This window comes from Haliaeetus albicilla, chromosome 28 (assembly GCF_947461875.1).
Source record: "Haliaeetus albicilla chromosome 28, bHalAlb1.1, whole genome shotgun sequence".
NCBI lineage: Eukaryota > Metazoa > Chordata > Aves > Accipitriformes > Accipitridae > Haliaeetus > Haliaeetus albicilla.
Genome location: NC_091510.1, coordinates 857,326 through 879,046, shown reverse-complemented (window position 1 = coordinate 879,046; position 21,721 = coordinate 857,326). Strand labels below are relative to the sequence as shown.

The window sequence follows — 21,721 nt, the reverse complement described above, 5'->3', positions numbered from 1 at the left end:
CTCAGCCTGAGGATCACATTCAGCCCACCCAACAGTGCCTGGGAAGGCAAGGCACTTGTGGGCTAACTGACCCCCTGAGAACTAGTCCAAACCCCTCAGCCAGTTCCGAATGGATTGCCATTTACCCAGCCTGGCAGAATCTCCAAATCTGCTGCAGACACCAGAATGTGAACGGCAGTACTCTAAGACAGCGTGAGATGCCAGTCCACCCACTGCACAGAGGAATTGTAATCCATCCTCATCTCCCTTTCCAACATAAGAATGAAGTGCATGGTCCTTTTCACATGGTAGGACAAAACTAAATTCTAATCACTATGCAAATTATGGTAGAAATGGTCGTCTTATCTCATGCCCATATTCATTTTTTATTCCTGTTAAGAGACAAGGAAAGTCTTGGGGCTTCCCAGATGTGGTAGGTGGGATGTAGGGAATGCATTCTGGCATAGACGCCACTCATAATGCTCAAGTCCTGGAGGGAACTATTGCAGTTCTTGCCTGTTAAAGCTTTGTGACAAACCATTCCTACACAAATACTATAAACCCAGGGCATTTTCAACTCTGTACCTATCACTCCCTTTCAAAAGATCAGTCAGTCTGGCAGTCCTTAGTGATTTTGGAAAAATCCGATGTAGACGTTTCTGTAGTTTTGTTCTTCATACAGTTTACCAAAGTACTTGGGCCAGAGATCATCCCTGCCACCAAAAAAAAAAAAACCCAACCAAAAACCAAAACCCAGACTGCATACAGGAAGAGTTACCTCTGTTCAGCATTGACTGCAATACACTCTTTTCTTGTACCGCTGAGCATCTAAAGCCATTTTCCCTAAGTACTGCAAGTCTAGCAGTCCTTGGGAGGACAGGAACATGACAAGACACATTAGAGAAATGACCAAAACCATAAAAGTTGTGACTTCCAATATCTGCTTCCTTAGAACCAAGTGAAGCTATAAATAAGGGAACCATCGCCCTTTCCTCTCCAGTGGATGAATGTTCCTACTTCATACCCTGCAGGGTCATGTGTGACAAATGCAGTTTATCATATGGCTCTGAGATGTATCATATGTCTCTGCAAATTACTGTATCACATGGATAACGCCAGGATACACACACAAACACATCAGTTACACCACTACAGAGAAGTATGAAACTTGTTGGTTTCTGTTTTTTTAAACCCACACATTAGCTCAGGCTCAAGCCCGCCTTCTCCATGTGATGACAAGCGGAGAAGTAGCAAACACCAGGGAGCATATCACTTCCACTTGTCCTGCAACCAGCCAGCAGGATGTTGCACAGAGTAAATAGCACATATAAGAGCCAGGAAAGTATCTCTAGGTGTTTAGACTGGGGGGGGGGCTTAATATGCAATGTGTGTTTGCAGACAGTTATCCAGAAAAGCATGTCCAAGTAGCATATGTTGAATTCCTCTTGATTTTGTACTTGAAAGCATCCCAGAGAGCATGGGAACTCAGCTACAGACCTCTCCCAAGCATAGATCCTGGCACCTAAAGAAAGTGCAAAGAACATGGCCTATTTCCCCTGGCACCCCCGTCTCTAGAAACAATCTGTTCTGGATGCTTCCAGACGAGCCCAACCATGCCTTTCCCACCCCTAACTCCACACTCCATCTCCCACTCCTTGTCGTCCATTCCTCCTTTGATCTGGGCTTGGGAAAGCTTGATGTTTGCCTTATCTAATGTCACTATGGATGCTCATCTTGTTACACTAAGGGCTACTGTTCACACACAGTAGTGAAGTCTGCAAATGTGTGGGGCATGGCAAAACAAGCACGCATATAGCACTTGCAAGCTGCTTGTTTGGGAAGAGCTTCAGCAAAGGCATGGCACACATGGGAAAGCTTCACCCTCTTACTGCCTGTGGAAATGCCAGTCCAAATTCCCACAGCTTAAATTCTCATGGCTTTGACCTGACCACCTCCTATTTGTTGGCTGTAGGCATTCAGAAAAGCCTGTGAAATGAGTGATGCTTAGGTCAAGGGACACCATGGATCATGGTGCGGGGATCTTGGGCAATTCAACCTTGGTGTGCCAAACTGGCAGCATGCTTAAGACTTTTGATCCCGTGATGAGACTTTTCACGTCATGGGTTTTCTATTGCAACCTGCCTTGTGAAAACCACACACCCTAAAGGGAGAAGTTGCCAGAAGCACGCAGAAAGACCAGCCTCTTCTCTAGATGGGTGGATAGAGCTGGTTCTCTGTCACACACACATAAAGGCTTATTGAGCTAACGCTTCATCCACAAACAGCTGCAGAAAACATGACAAATCTTACCAACTTGAAACGTTCTCCTACCTTTACCTATTGGTGGGAAGCTCTCTCACTTCTATCCTGTCTCCCTGTCCAGATGCAAGGTGGAAATATCCCAAAGAGCTACCAATCTGCTCAGTGGAATCTGAGCTCTCACTTGACCTCATCATACCGTGACATTAGGGGGGGAACCCTCACTTGCTTAAACCATCATGCCCACACGCAACATTGCTCCCAAACAGGAGCAGTCATCCACACCTCTGTTCGCCTGACGCTCGCTATTACCCCCTCTCATACCCGGCTTGACAGGTATAGCAACAGGGATGAAGCCAATTGCTGGCAGGGTACCAGTGCTCCTCCAGGGCCACAGTCACAGACTATGTGGCCTGTCCGGTTACTTTTCTTTACTCTGCTGGCTGGGCATCAACATTTCCAGATGGAGAGCTGGGAAGGAACGCTGCTGTGGGCAAGCTGCCGCTGACGCTGCAGAACCCCACTGCCTCCCTGCAAAGTGTCTGATGTTGGCCATTGCCTGACACGGCCTCCAAGGCTAGAGAGCAATTTGTACAAAATAAGTTTGCTCTCGCTGGACAAATAATGCTTTGCCAGTCACGGGTCACTTCATACCTGACTTCTTAGGGGGCTCCACTGTTGTTGCCCCGTGGGAGTGTGTTTTAGATGCAGGTGTTTTGGCTGCTGGGTCTCAGATAAGCAATTCTGCGAGTGTGCAGGCAGCTGCCCTCTGGCAGGTGGGCAGTCACTTGTGAACAGGTGTGGGGCAGAGGATGCTCCACCGCAGCTGAACTCTGGTCCACAGAGTGTGCTTTGGGACCGTGTGCCCCAGTATTTTGTGTGGTGAGCATCCACCACTCCAATAAACTCTGCTGGGGGAACAGGGAAGGGCAAATGGACAGTGCAGCTCAATGCAAATGCCAGCTCCTTCTGCAGGGTAAGCAAATACTTTTTCCTTTCCCTAGATATTGTATTTGTGTATATCACCAAGAAGAAGCATGTTCTAACCCATAGGTATTAAACACAGTTAGGCTTATTCTATCCTCAGGGAACAAAAATCTCTCTTTATTTTCCATCAGTGGCAAAATTCCCCTGGGATCGTCTGGGCATGATGTCTTTGCCCAACATATGTATCATCTTTGCTGCTGTTTTATCCATAGCTCTGTTTTTTAAGCAGGCTGCTATAGTCTAAAATTAGACCAGACACATATCAATAACACCAGAGAGAAGGAATAATCTGAAAAATAGCAAGGTCTTTTAATCTGTGTAGACTTCAAAGAGCACCAGTTTTGTCTTTCAAATAAAGGCAATCCAGTGTCCTCATTAAAACGGGAAAGGCCTTTGCCAGGTATTTTATCAGTATCTGCTTATCTCTTTCTGGGCCTCTGCAAAGGCAGGCTTGATTCCTTGCAGTAGCAGATCACCAACTCTCTCACAATATGGAGCACATTTTAACCCAGATGCTTTCTGACAAACTTCTTCCCCCTTCACCCACATGCCAAGCATATCCCCACTCAGTCTTGCCTGTAGCATCCACAAGACAACTACACCAGTCAATTCTCTGCAATGTAAAGGATCTATTTTTAGAGGTCTTTAAGATGACAAGAAATGCTGACCTCAGAAAACTGTGAATCACAAACTCCTTATTTCATTTTCCTTGCCTGCTCGCTCTCCGTGGAAGCAAACCACCACCATCTGGCCAACTTGCTCCAGAGTCACCGCCAGGCCAGAGCTGCATTTTGAGCATCTCTGCTCCTTGGTATATTCCCAAAAGTCTTGTCCATGCCAACCCCACAGGTCCGATTTTCATCCCCCCGTGCCGCCAACCTCAGCGACTTCTCCCTGTGCAGCACGGGGAGGGGATGCGGTGACTCACCCAGGCTCATGATGCCCCTGCCAACCGGCTGTTTGTTTGTTTGAGTGATTGTATTGTTGAAGTCCCGTTGCCACATTTGTAACTATACTTTTTTTTTTTTTTATGACAACCAGAAGTTCAGTTTTATAAACAGATGCTGCTGTGGGCCTCTATTACTCAGCTGGATCAACGTCAGTCGTTTTTCCAGGCTGCGGTCTCTGCACTGCACACTGAGTCAGACGCAGCCCTGCACGGATTTCTTTGAATTGCTGCTTTCCTCCCAGCGACTCTTGACTCCCTGCCAACAAAGCAGGGCGTAGCTCATTAATTTTTTTTTTTTTCCCCTTCTCCCTCTCTTTAAAGGCAGACTGATTCATAGTAACTCCTTTAAAACAGAGTGGAAAGACACCACCCTCCCGCACCACCGGAGGAAACTTAAAGCACCACCGGGTCACTCCCCGTCACTACAGCTCCGCGCTCCAGGACACCAGCACTGCAGCCCAGCACGCTCCTGCTCCCACAGGTGCCAGGACAGGCCCCAGCCCACACGGTAAGAGCGGCTCTCGAAAACCCTCAGCGACTTTTCTCCCTCACTGGCGGCTGCTCCCCTCGCCAGGCAGCTCCAGCCTGCTTTCCTCCTCTGCTCCGCCACTTCTCTTTAACTTGGCACGGGAGCCGGCTACGGGACGCACCTTAACCGTCCAGCTTTTGCTTTGAAATCAGCTGCGTGACGGGAGCAAAGCGACTCTGCAAGGTGCCCGGGTTGCAACCGTCGAGTGCTGGCAGCAGCTGTGTTATTTTGGCCTCCGGGGCATGTGCAGCCGGGGCGCAGGCACAGGGTGCCCAACCTGGGCCAGCCCCGGCGCAGGAGCTGCCGCGTGCTGCCGGAGGAGCGTTGTTTACAAACGTGGGAAAACACCTGCTGGAAATTAGGGCTGCTGGTTCAGCGTTTCTGGCTCTCGCTCGCTTTTGTCTGCGCGTCCCTCTCCCCTCCATTGGTAGTTTGCCAAGCTTTAATTTCAAACAACAACAATCATTCCAAGTGAAGTCTGAGGGGCCCCAGCGGTGCAGACTTTGGGGTACAATGGAGAGGACCTCTCTTTTTCTGTTGGGGTCCCAGCTCCGGAGGCTGAGGCCAAGCCCCAGTTCTTAAGCAAAGCCACACGATGGGTAGAAATCCATGCTACGCCTTCCTTGGCAGCGCAGACCCTGGGGTGGGGAGCACTGAGAGGCGACATGAGGGAGCGGGTGGAATTGCTAAGAGCACCGCGGGCTGCATGGTGGGGTGCGGTGGGGGGAGGCACTGATGGGAAGTGTAGGATTGCAGAGACTGGCAATTTTCCTTATTCACCTGCCTTTTTCCACACAACCACCCCTTCCCTCCTTCCTCCTCTGCACCAGTTCTCTCACTTCATCTGTCTGCTATGGTTTGTATCTTGCGGTCACATCTGAACTATTTTTGAGGTCTGAGAAAGGGAGTGCAGCAAAGCCAGTTTTTTGGCACCAGGCTTTGGTTCCTGTCGCAGGAACCCAGCCCATCCCTGCACAGTTTCATGGGTCTGAAAGAGACTGAAACAGTATTTAGCCCAGTCCGGCCAGGAATGGCTGGGACTCAAGCTGGTGCTGTGGACAGTTACTATATATGAATGACCAAGAAGCTGAGCTCACCTTAACCTTGTGGCAGAAGGATGGATTTTGCGAATTTTGAGGTCCTCTCTGGCCCTATTGCTTGCAGTTCGGTCATGCAGGAGTGCCTCCTGCCTGAGAAATAGATGTGAGTGGTAGGGAAGCTGACTGAGGCAGCGAGTGTTTGCAGGGCAGTCAGCAATCAGTCTGGGAAGAAAGCATTTTCGGAAGTTGTCGTTTACCACCATTAGCAATGAAATCGGTTTGCAAAAAAAAAGGAAAAAAAGCTGTGGCCACAGAGCAACTTTCTCAAAAGCTTTGAATTCCTCAAGGCACCTCTGAGAGCAGCTTTGCCCAGGAACTGCCCACTTGACATTTCTGGGTGGAGTGGGATTCTTTTCTGAGCAAACACACAAGAGGGAGCTGGGCATGAAGAGTGTGAAAGCTTGGAGCCCATTAGCTATCGTGCCTATGATAACAGGGGTTTAAGGCAGCTGAATGCCTCCACCCAGCCCACCTCACACAGCTGTCAAACCGGGGCACTGTGTGCAGAGAGTGCAGGCTTAAAGGCAGCTTGTTTCTATTTGCTGCCTTGGGGATCAGCGCGGGAAAAGGATCAAAACTGAGGTGTCTTACTATCACTAACCCTGCAGTGCCTGGAAGCACACCCTGACATGCAGCTCCTTCACGTGAGGCACTGCACACCCACGTAAGGAGTTCCTCCCAGTAGGCTCCCGTGGAAGCTCCCCCCAGCTATGACTAACCATTCAAACCCGTGGCACGCAGTCCGAGCCACTCATCCAGGCTACCCTCGTGCGAGAGCCGGGCACCTCCACCGGCACGTGCCACCCCGAGGTAGACATCCGAGAGAGACGGAGTCGAGCCGCACCCAAGGACGCGTTCGTGGAGGAGGGACTTGGGTTCTTGTGGAGAATCACCCCGTTTTGGAGCGGGTGCCTCAGAGCTGCAGGGTTGCTAGTGCTCCCCAGTAGCCTGCTGAAGACAGAGAGCCCTGGGCTTGGAAAACCGGCCCTGCTGGCCTAGCCGGTGGTCTTTGAATTTTGCAGTGTGCGAGCAATGCAAGTGCATGCAGGAATTGCTATTTGGTGGCCTGGGGTGGAGCAGAGGTTGTATTTTGAAACAGTTCTGGGAGATCTGCTGATAATAGCCAGCATTTTTTTGGTAAAAGACCCACCTCAGGGCCTTGTTTATAATGAGATAGGGGAGACGATTTGCTGCAAGCAGGAATCCTTCTCTCTATTCATCCCCCTCCCAGCTGCAAGGCTGGCACATGGCACTCAGCCTGCGCCTGCTTGAGTTTCCTCAGAGCAAAAAGCTGGAGGAGCGGCGGGGTACAGCCTGCTTCCTTAGCCCTGCCAGCCCCCATGGGGCTTTACAGGCCCCACCAACCCCACGCGGCAGCCACAACACCCCTTCCACGGCACGTGTCCACTTGCTCACCCTCCCAGTTCCCTTCGGCTGCTGGACGGGCGCACTCCTCACTGAGTGCTACACCTGATGGCGAAGGGGAAGGCACCTGATGCCGGGCTGGGATTTGCCCTCGGATACTCAAGTGCCCCGCAAGGCAAGAAATAGCACTACTAGACCCCTTTGATCTCGATGGGCTCCTGTGCATGTGCCCTTCAATAGGGAGGTGACAGCACTGTCACACACAACACAGGGCAGGCTGCAGGGTGTGGCACTCCTAATTTTTTTCCTTCCTCCTGTTCTCCTGCAAAAAAAGTAATGAAAAAGGACTAAAAGATGAGATTTCTTCACCCTTCCTTCAAGGCAGGGAGAAGTAAGAGACCCAGAGGTGCTCTTTTACATCTCCAAAAGGGAGGGCAAGGAAGGGGATTTCCTATCTATCTCCCCATCTGAAGATGGATTCTTAGTACTTCATGGGTCTTTTCTGCTGAGGCAAAGCAGCGTGCACAGAAAAGGAGGCTCTTCTCCCCGGCCCTGCTCTTTCGACAGCCCCTGCCAGGACTGGTAACTAACTGGTAGCCGCAGTGCTGTAATACTGCCCCTGAATAACCATGCTGAAGCACCAGCTCAAATGTGACTATACAGATCCTTTGTCAGAGCCAGTCCACACCCAGTCATCCCACACCATGACACAGGGTCCAGCACCAGTTCCCCATATAATCAAATCTAGAGTGCCTCCTTTCTTAAACTGCTTTCTGCTGTTACACTGCAGGGAGGGCAGCAAAGCAGCACATCTGGGGGCTGCCATCTGGAGCATGATTTCTTCAAACCCCGCTGGGAGAGTTTTGGAAAGTACCTCCTTAGTTAGAACAGCTGGACAATGAACAAAGGAAACCCTGGCCAAATTTGCAGCTCCACACACCCTCCTCCTCCTGAACTGTTTGCGGCAGGGCAGAGAGGACATGGAAGCTGCTCTCTGAGTAAGACCAAACGTAGCCCATGCCTTGTCATGGTAGGGAGGGACAGGTTAGGACAACTCAGCTCCAGAACCCACGTTGCCCAAGGGAGTGACTGGTTTGCCAAGCTCATAATTAAGATCTATCCCCTTTCCCCTGTGAAAACCAGTCTGTACCGCAGGCACGGGGAGATACCCACGATGAGAGCCCAGGGTCAGATCCTGGACTAGGTCATCCCCAACCATGCAGAGAAATGCAATGAACTATGAGCCTTGGAGTGGCTGACAGCAGGTGACTCACGCCGAAGGCTTAGCTCGTGTGATGTGGGGCCACCTTAGCAATACGTTTGGATTCGAGGAAATCCAGGGCAAGGACCTTCGCTGTCCTTTTGCCCTCGCAGGGCAGAGTCTGCTCAAGGAGGGGAGTTGTGAAAGCAGCTGCCATGACTGGGTCCAGCGTCCACATTCTTCTCATTCCGGAGAGACATCTCCCCTACGGGCCCCAGCAAGCCTCTGGAAAGGACAGTGAGAGCCATGGGAGCAAGAGGGGAGAGCTGCAAAATGCTCAGAGCTGGGAGCAGGTTGGTCAGGGGGTTGCTGAAGACCAGCTCCAGGAACGTGGACCACTGCTGGAGGAAAGCTGCGCTCTGAGACTGGCACTGCCACTGGTCGTGCCAGCTCAGGCAGCTGAGCCAACCTGCCTGCTAGCTGGCCTCCAGCGGCTGCAGCCAGGCCATCGTGGTGTGCGCTGACAAGGGCAGTTCTCGATGCCTGGTGGAGAGCTGTTTCCTCACGTAACATGAGCTAGAATGACACCTGTACCGTTCCGCCAGCCCATGCTAATCACAGGGGTAAGAAGCCCTCTTGAAGCCAGACGGGGCATTTTACCTCATGACCACCTTTACCCCACCCTGCACAAAGCACCGACCAACTCCAGGCTGCACAGCATCGTCTTGCTTCTGCTTTCTACTCAAGCTCCTGCTCCCCCCCAGTCCAACACTTGTGCACTGCGGGTTGAAAGAAGGAGCTATCACACAATTCTGCAATTTAATCCTGCGCAGTCTTTTCCAAGTTGGCTTGCAGGAACAAGGACAGCCTCGAGGCAGGCTGACCCAAAAGCTCAGACTCTTTAGATGCCTAAGTCGCATCGACCTCAGTGTCTCATAGGCTGTACTGGCATATTCAGAGGTTTTGCAGTCTTGAGAGGGACGCTATCTGATAAGGAGCCACTTCTTTTTCAGAGTTACCCTCCCCTGAAAAAAAAAGGGAAGATCTTTACAAAACTGTCTCTGTAAATCAGAGAATTGCAGTTTTAATTTAAAAATGCAGCCAAAAGCACAGCTGATGTGGGCTTCACGGACCTTCCACCTCTATCTAAAGGCTGTTGCAAGGAGGAAAAGCAGGAAGTCCCACCAGAAATGATCTGTGCACTTTTGCTCACACCACGCTGTAACCTGAACTTTCCTGTCAGAGCTGTCAGATGGTTTCTCCCACGTGGGCACTGTCAGTGTCAAAGTCACACAGATAGATACGTGCACCCATAAGGAAGGTGCGCATGAGCACGCAGGCAGGCAGACACACGCTCACACACACGCTTCAGCTCTGCTCATGGGGAAACCACAGACGCACATTCCCATTCACAGAGGGAGCCGCGCAGAGCTGCGGATGCACACCCCGACACACACCATGTCATCGCCCGGACCGACAGTCCTCCCACAAACGCTTCTCGCGTATCTCGGCATCTTGCCTGAACCCCTGCGAGTCACAGCAACTCCCACGTCTAATTAACCCACCCAGGGACCATCCAGCGCGCTCAGGGGTGAGGGTGCTCCCCACCGCACCTCCAAACGTCCGGAGGAGCTCTTCTGTGCTCCCAGTAGCTCGAAGGACCCCTTCCCCACCCCTCCCTCTCGCTCGGCACCCATCAGCCCCAGCCCTTCCCTGGCGTGTCTGGTGTGAGGAGTGACAGAGTTTTCCTCCAGCGGTGGCGGCTGGCTGCCTGGCGGGCCCCAGGCGGCTGTCTCTTCCCCTTCCTACTACCAAGCGAGCTCTGGAGTTTCAGTTGATGTTGTCACATGGCTGAGCGCTCGAGGGTGGTTTCTTCTGGAGAAAATGCCAATTCCTCACTGTCTGCCCTAGGAGCTCTGATATTTCCCCACTCTCCTATGAATCACGAGCATGAGAGCTGGAAAACCCTTGTGTGTCATCGTTTGTGACGCCCCCTTGCATCTCTCAGCGAGTGGAAGTTCGTTAGCACGGGTGGATTCTTGAGGACTTTAGTCCCACAAGAAGTGATTCACATGCTGAGGCTTTACCGCTCTCCTGGGAAGGCAATTCCCCTGATCCCTTGGAGACCATATCTCCAGGAAACGCTTCCCAAGAGCCAGACAAAATCTTCCATTTACTTAAGCTTATTTTCAGTTGTAGCCCCTCAGGCTGCTCTACACTTTCCTTTTGGCTGACATTCATCTGCTACTTTTGCAGCATCGCTGTACCCCACGTGGTCACCACAGCCACCACCCATGCACGCACAAAATCTTCTCACTGCCATAAACCAGAGGCTCCAAAGGTCTCCGTGTCCCCACGCACACCTCCTGCCCAACCCTTTTCCCACACATGTGAAATCTCTTTCCAGAGGCACCAGCCTACTCATCCACATGTCTATAAAAAGCATCCGATGTGTAAATTGAGTCAGGCCGGTCTGTCAAAACCAAGTTGTCAACAGCAGTGCTGGCGTACAGTGGTTTATAAAAGTCTGGAGTCAGCAAGGCTTCAGCTGGATCTGAAGCAAGAAACAGAGCAAAGGGTGAAAGCAAAAAGATCCTTCCCTGTTGTTGTTTAAAGTTGTCATGACTTTTCTAGTAACAATATGACGGGTCCAAAGTCACCATGCCACCAGAATATCACAGAGATCTTCACATCTTTGCATCCTGCCAAATGACCCTGGCCATGATGAGGACTCATGCTCATATCACACACAATGCCAAGGCATGCAGTTGTAGCAGGGCTAAGATGCAGTCAGGGCCTCAGCTCAGTCAAAAGGCAGATCTACAAATTCTGCGGAAGGTTTTACCTCACCTTGAGGTTTCCCTTACCGGTAGCATCATGGCAGCATTGCTATTTGTAGGTTGGCTTTGCAGTGAGGAATCCAGCAGTGACAAAGGTAGCAGTTTGTGGCTATCATCTCAAACAATATCAAATAGTTTTTATTTTCTGTCCCATCGTCTCCAATTTTCCCCTTCCTTTCCAAGCGGCCTTGGCCCTGATTCAAACCACCAGTATTCCTGGTGTGACTCTGTGCCACCTCAGACAGTGGCCAGGTTCACATGCTTTCTCTCTTTTTTGGACCTCCTCCTGCCACCATCAGAGACAGCGTACTGGGTGAGACAGACCACTGATCTGACTCACTGCTGTATTCCTTATATTCTGTGGTGGCAGCTGGGGAAGGCAGAATTTCTTTCATCTTGGTTGCTTTCAATCTATGGAGATTTTTGTCGACATTCTGGCCAAAACAATTTGCTCTTTCCCTGAAATGCCATCTTTCCCTTGTTGAGAAATTGAATGTATCAAACCCAAGGGACTTCAGCTGAAAAACTGAGTTTTAGAGGAGTCAGAGGTCACCATGGTGCTCACAGATGGTGCGATTTAGACATCCTCAGCTCCCTGGACACTATAGGCTGCTATAGGCTATTGGCTGAGTTCTCCCCTCAGCCAGCATCTCTCACAGTACGCCTCACCAACTCACCCTGGGAGAGGCAGTCCCAAGCAGGAACCTCAGTTCAGAGAGGAGATGGGGAATGGAAGTCAGATGAGCTACATGCCTTAGGAACACTTCAGATCTGAAATATTTCAGATTTAGTTGAGAGTGCTCTGATTTTTCACCCCAACCAGCCTGATTATTCCTGCAACAAACATCCTGTACACTTCCTCTCTACTCCATTCACTGCAGTGCACTTTCTGCCAGAAGCAAAGGACCACTACCTAATCTGGTTTGCCCTCTTGAGTATCCCACTCCCTATGTTTGAGGAACTGTACCGTTGGCCTTTGTCATATCTCCAAGTGGCACTTTGCATTCCACCCTGCTTCTTTGCTAAGCAGCAAACCAAGGGCAAGGACTCACTTCTCCAGATTGCCCTCCAGATAGAAGGATCCAAAACACTTAAGAAGACACAGGAGTGATATGGGTGGCTACACTTGGCCTGCATGAGAAGACTTTGTCTTAGTTTTTAATGGATAGTGCTTGCCTGCTTGAACTTGAACTAGGGTGCAGCAGAGCTATGTGTTGTTCCCCAGTATGTGTACTCCAGCATGGTCAGATAAATAGTCTCTACACAGATAAGAGTCTGTCATGCTTATCTGTAGGCTTTTTTGTGCTGAAGGCTGCTACGGTGATTGCTATTCATGGTTACTGTTGGTGTGGCTTGTTATTTTTCCTCATCCATCGTCCCAGGAAAAAGAAACTCAGTCTGCTGCCATCAGTGCAAGATCTTCTCTTGACTCATGCAGGCTGTTCAGCAGGTGCACGACCATCACTCCTTCTTCCCCACCAGCCTGTCCTACCTCAGTAGTCATTCTAATCTCATGTCTCAGCTCTGTTTTTCTTGGCTTAGCTGGGGTCTCTCCTCTGGAAGACATGCCAGGAGGCTCAATGCAGGATTCACAACCTGGTTGCTTGACTGGTTCTTGAGAAGCAGTCCTAAAACTGACAGAGTGTCCTGAACACTTGCAGGGTTAAACAACTGTGGTTTTGGGAGCTTTGGGGTGAGTCAGTGGAAAAAACTGGCAGCTCTAGGAAGGCTAAGACTGACTCATAGCCCAAGAAGAGCCTGAGAAGCTCCAAATCCAGCTGCAGTTTAGGTAGGGGAATGGAAGAAAAGGCATTTGCATGCAATTGTGTCCTATTGCTCCAGCAATGTGACCCCACCCTGTAGCAGAGAAAGATGTCTCACACTTAAGAAATGGAAAGAGTATCCTGTCAGTCACCAATGCTCTGCTAGCTTCTCTGTCTAATGGGAGGAAAAGTCTGTGCCGTACCATCAGAGACAGAGATGACTCTATTTCAATGCCGTTAGTTCACCCACTGCTCCTTTGGGATTGTTCTCTAGTGTTTTATTTAAAAGGCAGGGAGAGATGAAGGAAGGGGAAAGCGAATGAATAGAGAGGGAGGCCTGTGCTTTAACTCACAAAGAATCAAAACTAAGCTGTGAGCACATATCACGGGGGAGTTTGCGTTTGATAGCATGTGTATTCAGGGAGAGGTGCTGACGTTCTCAGGAAGTAGGTGCACTAAAAGCACCTGAACTAACAGTGCTTTCAAGCAGTGCGAGAATGGGGCAGAAAAAGCAAATGGAATAAAGGATTTGGGTTTTTTCTTAGTGTATTGGTCAAAGTTCTGTGTGTGGTGGTTTGGTTTTTTTTTTTTTTACATTGAAAAGTAACATTTATCCCTCATTTTCATTTCTGAACACAAAGAGAAGATGCATTTAAAATGACTGTTCTAGTCTTTTAGGGTGTCATGAAAGTAGGGTTTTGGTCTTTCAATTACAGGGCTTTTTTTGAAGGCCCTCAAAAATAATTGGCATAACCCCCACTGAATTAGTTTTTAAAGAGGCCATGGAAAAATACATCCATCTAAGAAAGAAGAAAGTTTAGTCACTGTTCAGTAAAGGCAAATTTCAGAGCAGGCAAATTTGCCACCATTTGGTGTATGCATACCAATACACTATGGTGGCAAGAGCACTCGTTACAGTTTGTGTAAGATCCAAGGTAATCAGAAAAAAGGATGACAAGTAGTCAAAGGCATGAGAAGATTTGACTCAGAGGCTCTATTCAAGGCACCTGCTGCAGATATGTAACTTAGTCATGGCAGCAGCAATAGATTCTCAGCTCAAGGTACAGTGGTGATATCCGTATCAGTTGCCATCCAGCATTTTGAAATCCTCATTCCTTTTGCAGTCAATGGAAAGAAATGTTTTAACGCTCAAGACAGGTGTGTTCACGTGGTAGCCTGCGTATAGTATTGAGAACCTGGATTTTAGCAATGCTGAACTCATAAATGACTGTCACTACAGTCAGAGAGGAACTCCTAAGAAGGCTGTACTTTCTCCAAGATCATCACTAAGGGAGGTACTGTGACAAGAGAGGGTATGGTGACCAGGCCATCTAGGCAAATCAAACCCTAGAGCACGAGGATTTTGCTAGGACACCCTAAAGCAGACAAGCAAGCCCAGCCCATGTTCAGCAAGCCGGGGCTAAAGGGCTCCAGAGACATCTCCCAGGTGAAGGAAACCTCACAGCTGATGCTGAGGAGATAGGACCCGTCACCAAACCTATTCTGTCCTTCTAAGGAGTGGCCTCGTTTGGGTGGGAGGAGTGACCTAACAGACCTGGTTCCTTGACATCCTGAACTCAAGGAATTCCTCCTGGTCATCATCTAATGCTGAACTGGACAAAGAGCCACTGATGGAGAAGCCTGCCTGCCCCCCCGCTGTGGTTTGGGCAACGGTATCCAAAGCAGTGTAAGGAATAGCTGCAGCACTTTACAGGAATACACTCCCACACATGGCTACAATGAGAGGAAAGACAGGAGTGGAGAAGGTGGAGTCACTGAATTAAAAAAAACACATTTATGGGACTTTACAAAGCCTTTCGTTACAGTTTGCGTGAAAGACATCATAAAGTATAATTGTGTTGTTCCATGACAATGTTACCACACCCTGTACAAATGGTGACAGCATCAAATCTTACCTGAGTCACCTGGACCAAAATAAATTGAGAGCCAACATTAATCACATACCTGATACTGCTCTTCAGTACCAGCACTACCACAAGAGCGAGCAAGAGAGCCCTGTGAAACTTTCTAGGAAGCAGTCTTTCACTGGCCGCAGAGTGGACCCAGTAAACGCTTCTGCTTGATTTCTGTGGCTATACTGCAGAGACAGTAATGCCTGGAAGGAAAATTGCCTGTAAAGCACTGTGAGCTTGCAGGGTACAGAGGCAAACCCCCCCAAAACAAACCAAAGAGGAATTTGCATTACAAGAGAATCTTACTGCAGTAATAGAGATCTGCATGCCTCAAGTTTTAAAAGGGAAACAGGCAGTTTTCATTGCAAACCTAAGCATCTTCCCCTGCCCCAGAACACCTCAGTGGCGTTTCTGTTCTGGTTATTCTCCTCTTCACATAATGGAGCAGACCATTGAGTAGGGGTAGCCCCCCCAGACCACTCTGCACCGCTGTTCAACACCCGATGCACACAGGAACACACACTCCTCCACTCCAGACCAGCTGGAGGAGGCTGTTCCACGAGAATAAAAAGGGGAACAGGAGGAGAAAATCTTTCCTGACCTCTCTGAATCCTGTGGGCAAAAACTCCTCTTCCTGGAGTGTAGGCCTGGAGTATGTCATTTTTACTTTACATAACCACACACCAATTTAAGCAACCTGTGTATATACACAGGCTATTTTTAAAATGCCCCCGAGCTAACTACCCCTGCTCTACATCTCCTCCCAGACTAGTTCCTTTACCTCCAGGCTTTCTTTAAGCTCTTGAGCAACTCCCTTGCAGATTTTGACAAAGGTTTTAGCAATGTTTTTTGGTGACTACACGCTTCCAGAATGGATTTAAAATCACCTTGTTTTCTTGCATGCAAATAAAGCCTGTACTAATGCTGTTCTTTGATTCAGCCCTTCCCTTCACCTCCCCTCTCTGTTCCTGCTCTCCTCCAGAGCTCTCCATATCGGTGCCACCACCTAGAAGGGACCCAAGATGTTGGTGCTACTGGCTGGTATCTTTGTGGTCCATATCGCCACTGTCATCATGCTCTTCGTCTCCACCATTGCCAACGTAAGTCGAGACCGCCCTGGATGAGCCACGGCTGCTGCGGGCAGGGGGACGGGCGGCTGGGTGGGTGCTTGGGTCCGTAGGTCAGCGATGGTGATGATGGGTGGGCTCAGGGAGGAGAAGGGCAGCCGAGGTGGGACAGGCCAGCCCCCGGTGGGATGCCCAAGGTGGGCCCCCCCCCGCGCCCTGCCAGCGGGGCAGGCGGCGGGGACTGGAGGGGGCTCGCAGCCGCCCGGGCAGCTGGATCCCCCCGCCGTGCCCTCCTGCCACCTCGCCGGGGAGGGTCTGAGCGGTTTTCCCCCTCCCTGGGTCATGGGAACGGAGTTCCCCGGTGGTTTGCCCAGACCAGGTGCCTCCCAGGTTTGGAAACCTGCGGCATCTCCCAGGCTCTTCGTCTGCTGCCCGCACACACGGACTTTGCCAGCGCTGGCTCTCGTGGCACTTGGGCTACTCTCGCTCCCCTTAGGGCTTCGTCTGATAACTGGCCAGGAGAGCGAGGCAGGTCGCCTTTCCCCCCTTGTTCAACTGTTTCATCCCATTTCAGGTGTGGATGGTGGGTACTTCCAGCTTCGGAACGGTCTCATGGGGACTCTGGCTACTGTGCAACAAGACCTGCCTGCAGCTGCCAGTCAGCGGTGGTGATGAGGGTAAGGCGTATTTGAATTTTCATTGTGGTGATGAACCACAGGACCTTGGTGCACATTACCAAGGCTGAGTCCTGACCTTCTCAAATCTATTCCCTGTGTTTTCACAGCTTCCCTCAAAGCCGCGCAAGCCTTTATGATCCTCTCAATCATTTTCTCTGTCATTGCGCTTGTCATGTTCATTGTCCAGCTGTTCACCCTGGAGAAAGGCAAACGTTTCTACATCACCGGAGCCATCATGCTGGTTTGCTGTAAGTATGCGCACCTTGCGAGGGTTCTGCGTGCGTCCCGCTGCCTCTGCAGGTGCAAGTAGCTGCACGTGTCCACACACATGGCCATCAGGGGAGGTTGTCAGCTGGCTAAATGTTTCCAGTGGCCCATTTTTTTTGAAAAAACAAAAACTAAAGCACTGAGGAATTGGAAAGTGTTGGGGTTTTTTTTACTGTATATAATGAAAACATTTCCAGATTTTCATTAGAGAAGCCCAGTGGGTTTTGCAAAATACCTTTGAAAGACAACAAAAAGAATTCAAGTATTTTGGGGGGCAGGGGAATAAACAGTTAGACAGCTACTGCTCATGGGATTCAACATGTAGCAGCAAACTGTCTGCAGATCTTATTACTGATTTCCTCCTAACAAAGGTTTATTCCCCATGGCACCCACTAAACAAGCCCCGAGTGTCTTACGTCATCACGTGTGCAAGAGAAATCCTCCATAAATAAGCCTAAAGGGCAGCAGCCCCTCTCTCATATGGCACAAGACACGCATTACAGTCTCAGGAGACAACAGTGCTTCAGAAGTCCTGCAGCAATACCGGTTTCTGTGCATTTTCCAACCCTCTTTTCCCCCTTCCTTCCCACAGGGATGTGCATTCTGATTGGAGTCTCCATTTACACAGCTCGGTTCACAGGCAGCATGGTCACGTTCACACGACCTCACCACGGCTACTGCTTCATATTGGCCTGGATCTGCTTTTGCTTCAGTTTCATCATCAGCATCCTGTACCTTGTTCTTAGGAAAAAATAAGGCTGATGGGAGTCCAGGGGAGAGGGTTGGCTACTGGGAATGGGGAAGAATTGCTCTGCTGAGAGAACTGTTGGGCCAATAGACAGAAACAGCCACCATCATCACCACTGCCACCACAACAGAAAAATCACTAACAAAGCTAGAATCCTCAGAAACTCCTTCACCAAAGAGAGGGAGAAACAGCTCCAACTGATCTAGCACTCCTGGGGCTGTTGTGCCAGAAATCTGCAAGTGACCCAGACAGCTCTTCTACTTTTCTGCAAAGTCATGTCATACCTTCACAGAGCTTCAAGCTCAGCAGTGATGATTGAAGGGCACCACAAAAACAAGGGCTACATCTTTTTCCCTTCCTAGAGCCCTTCTCACTTACTTTCTGGTGTGCCTTGTGGGTTGGGCAGTGAGGCTTATGACCCCTTTTTTTGGCCATTGAAACAAATGGGATGGACCCTTTGTTACATTTTTTTATATATATATATATATATATATATATATGCACATATGTCAAAGTTAAAGACATTAAATTGAGAAGCAACCCAATAGAAATCAGATTAAATTTTTATTAAAATATCTACAGAAATAAGGCAGCAACTTTTTTTGCTGTTCTGCTTACTATTTGATATTCCCATGGTTGAATCAGATACAAGTAGGAAGGGCAAATATACAGGCGTGGATGATGAGGGGGGGAGAGAGAGAGAGAGAGAGAGAAAGGAAGGGGGGGGGAGATTCACAGGGGTTCCTAATTACAGAGGATGCAGTTGCTCAATGATGCACGTGCAGGGAGGGAATCATCTGGGTGTGTGCCTACACTAAAATCTTCTTTTCAGCTCCAGAACATGGTAACAGCACTGCAACATCACAGATCTTTACTGACACAAGTCCTTATCTGTAGGCAGGGTTTTATTCCCACATTGTCACCCAGTACATGGTATTAATTGAGAGCCCCCACCTTGTGACACAGCTCATCTCAAAGGCAGATGATACTGGTTAGCAGAGGAAATGTATTCCTTAATGAGAGATGATTAGGAGACATGAGGCAGGGCTTGTGAATTCTGCTCCTTGCTGCACAACCTTAGGCCAGTCACATAACCTGGTGCTTTTCCATCTGCCAAATTCTTCCATAAAACTATACCTACCTCCCAGGGTTGCTGAGAGATTTTGAGTCCACTCTGTAATACAAGGTCCCCATGTGAAAAGCTGGCATGGGAAACTAAAGCATTGGTACTGCTGCAACCCACAAATTTCTGTCATTTCAAAGAATCTCAGTCATGAGTGGCATTTGTAAGGGACAAGAGGTGAAAACTTCCTGTGACTCCATCCACAACTAAAAGGCAGAGAGTATAAAAAAACATGCAGGTGCAGATTGTGCATGGATGCTATTTACCTCTCTCTCTCTCTCTCTTCCTCTCTCTTTCTGTTACATTTTTTCTTCTTATGTAGACTTTATCAATTTGGTGGATATATTCTAGTACTGTATGTTGCTGTTTCATTAACAAACGTTATTTCATACATAGTCATTGTAAATATTTTGAAATGCATATTTTTAACTTTGAGGATATAAAAATAAAATCTGATTCCCTTTATTATAAAGAGTTTTGCTCTGGCTTTTTTTTCATTAGTGTTTCAGCTATTTGTGAACAGAAGCATTTGCTGTTTTCACTGAATCAAAGCTCACCCCTTTAAGATGATGAACTACCACCATGTTCTCTTGTTTGTCAGTATATGAGATTTGCTATTCTGGAAGGGAGGAGGAAGCAGAGCAACTCTCAGAGCTCCTGCAGGCTCAAGCAGGCAGTGTGAGCAACGGTAACACTCAGTCCCAGAGCCAGGCTTTGCTTCACACCCAGGAGAGCTGGAAATGTACTTTTGCACTCTGGCAGAAGCTCGTCTGGAAGCTGGTGCCTAAGATGCTCCGGGATTTATTATGCCTTAGACCAACCCTCAGCACAAGTGAGTCCCAAAGCAAAATTGTCGAGGTGTTTGCCTGAGCCACTTGAGTTGGTATAGCTGTTGCCTCCTTAGAGTTGTCTGGCCAAACACCTCAGGAGCTCTAGAGCTTGAGCAAAGAGTCCAAAGCCCAGGACACAGGCAGATCTTAGCAAACTTGGGGCACAATCCTGTGAGCTCTGAGGAAAGGTAAGGCCTAGCAGGAATCAACTGGGTAGGAAATTTTTCTTTATCAATTAATCCACCTTAGGGAGAGCTAAGACACGTGCTGATTAAGGGCAAAACAGTGACATGAATCATTAGGAGCTGAAGTTTCACCAGAGAAGGATCTCATACGCAACAGGGTGTGGGAAGGCTCGTGGTGCGCGATGGGTGGACACTCGCCTTGGTCTCGGGAGGTTCCAGGAGTCCTGCTGTGTCTTGTCCTCCCGGCAGTCCTTTAAGTGCAGGGTAAGCAAAGACCAGGCAGGCACTTGGGACAAGGCTCCTCTGGCTACAAGCTAATACTGGCAGGTGAGACATGAGCGAGCGGCTGAGGTGGGAATACTGGGGGATGCTAGCCAGGGAGATTTGCAGGAGCATGCTCAGTGCTAGGCTGGTATCCATGCCCTGTTTCTAGCACGGCACAGATCACACGTGACAATATAATACCTTACAGGATGACAAAGCAATCCCAGCTTTGTTGGGATGCCCAGGACAGGTCACAGGGAATAGTCTCAATTTTTGAACAATGGTCTCCAACAAATTTTGCCTCTCCACAAACTGTTATCATTGGCAGCTCAGCAAGGATACGAAGGCTACTGGATGCTCTGGGCAGCTTGGTTTGCCTGAAAAACCACTTGGGCTTTTAAAGGATCAGCGCCCTAATCTACAGTTGGAAAAAAATCACTGGGTCCTCTGGCATCTGGCAAACCTAGCCGATCTAGTCCCTGAAGTATAACGCATGCCAAATGAGACAGTGTTTGCTCCGCACCTGGTAGCTCCTACCACCATCTTCTGAGTCCTGTTACATCAGGTCTGGCAGGCAGGGAATTACGTTGGGCACTGGCAGGACAGAACACACTCTACTGGTTTTGGCTGGGATAGAGTTAGTTCTCTTCATAGTAGCTGGTATGGGGCTGTGTTTTGGATTTGTGCTGGAAACAGTGTTGGTAACTCAGGGATGTTTTCTTTAACGGCTGAGCGGTGCTTACACAGAGCCAAGGCCTTTTCTGCTTCTCACCCCACCCCAGCAGCGAGCAGGCTGGGGCACAAGGAGTCAGGAGGGGACACAGCCAGGACAGCTGACCCCAACTGGCTAAAGGGATATTCCAGACCATAGGACGTCATGCTCAGCATATAGACCAGGGGGAAGGAGGAGGAAGGGGTGATGTTTGGAGTTACAGCATTTGTCTTCCCAAGTCACTGTTTCACATGATGGAGCCCTGCTTTCCTGGGGATGGCTGAACACCTGCCTGCCCATGGGAAGTGGGGAATGAATTCCTTGTTTTGCTTTGCTTGTGCGCACAGCTTTTGCTTTACTTATTAAACTGTCTTTATTGCAACCCACGAGTTTTCTCACTTTTACTCTTCTGATTCTCTCCCCTACCCTGCCTGCTGGGGGGGGGGGGTGAGCGAGTGGCTGTGTGGGGCTTAGTTGCCAGCTGGGGTTAAACCACGACACACACCAAACAGAAAAGCAAATGCTAACAAAGATGAATCAATTACAAAACAGAAGGAAGCAGAAAAGGATAGGAGCAAATGGCGCTATTGGTTGTGTCATATGATGGGTGTTTGCTCAAAAACCATCTTCAACACAGCTTGAAGCGACACTGACTCAGGGCCACACAGACTGTGAGACACAAAGTCATGGCACTCCTGCAAGAGCCGTTACAGGGATTTCAGGGACCAAGCCTCACAGGGGCCAGGACCAAAACTGATTCCATTACTTAACAGCAGAATCTCTGCACTAGGAAGAGAAGCTTTGGAAGAGGAGAAGCTTTGGAAGAGGAGAAGCAGAGAAACAAAATTATTCCTATGCCTGAGACTCCACTGCAGAGCAAAGGAAGGATTCCCCCTCCCTGGTCGTCTTTCTGCAGGTCACAGTGCAAGGAGGAAGGGATTTTTCCATAGACAAACAACTGAC

The 21,721-nt window shown here is 49.3% G+C and overlaps 1 protein-coding gene across 1 annotated transcript; it reads left to right on the top strand.

Annotated features, from left to right (window-relative positions):
* The first annotated feature begins 4,440 nt into the window (after window positions 1–4,440).
* Window positions 4,441–19,239, top strand: EMP1 (epithelial membrane protein 1). The gene is made up of 5 exons (XM_069773665.1): window positions 4,441–4,682; window positions 15,868–15,985; window positions 16,527–16,629; window positions 16,737–16,877; window positions 17,489–19,239. Exons 2-5 carry the CDS (start codon window positions 15,908–15,910, stop codon window positions 17,650–17,652), a joined length of 486 nt encoding a protein of 161 aa, XP_069629766.1. The 5' UTR covers window positions 4,441–4,682; window positions 15,868–15,907; the 3' UTR covers window positions 17,653–19,239.
* The last annotated feature ends 2,482 nt before the right edge of the window (window positions 19,240–21,721 follow it).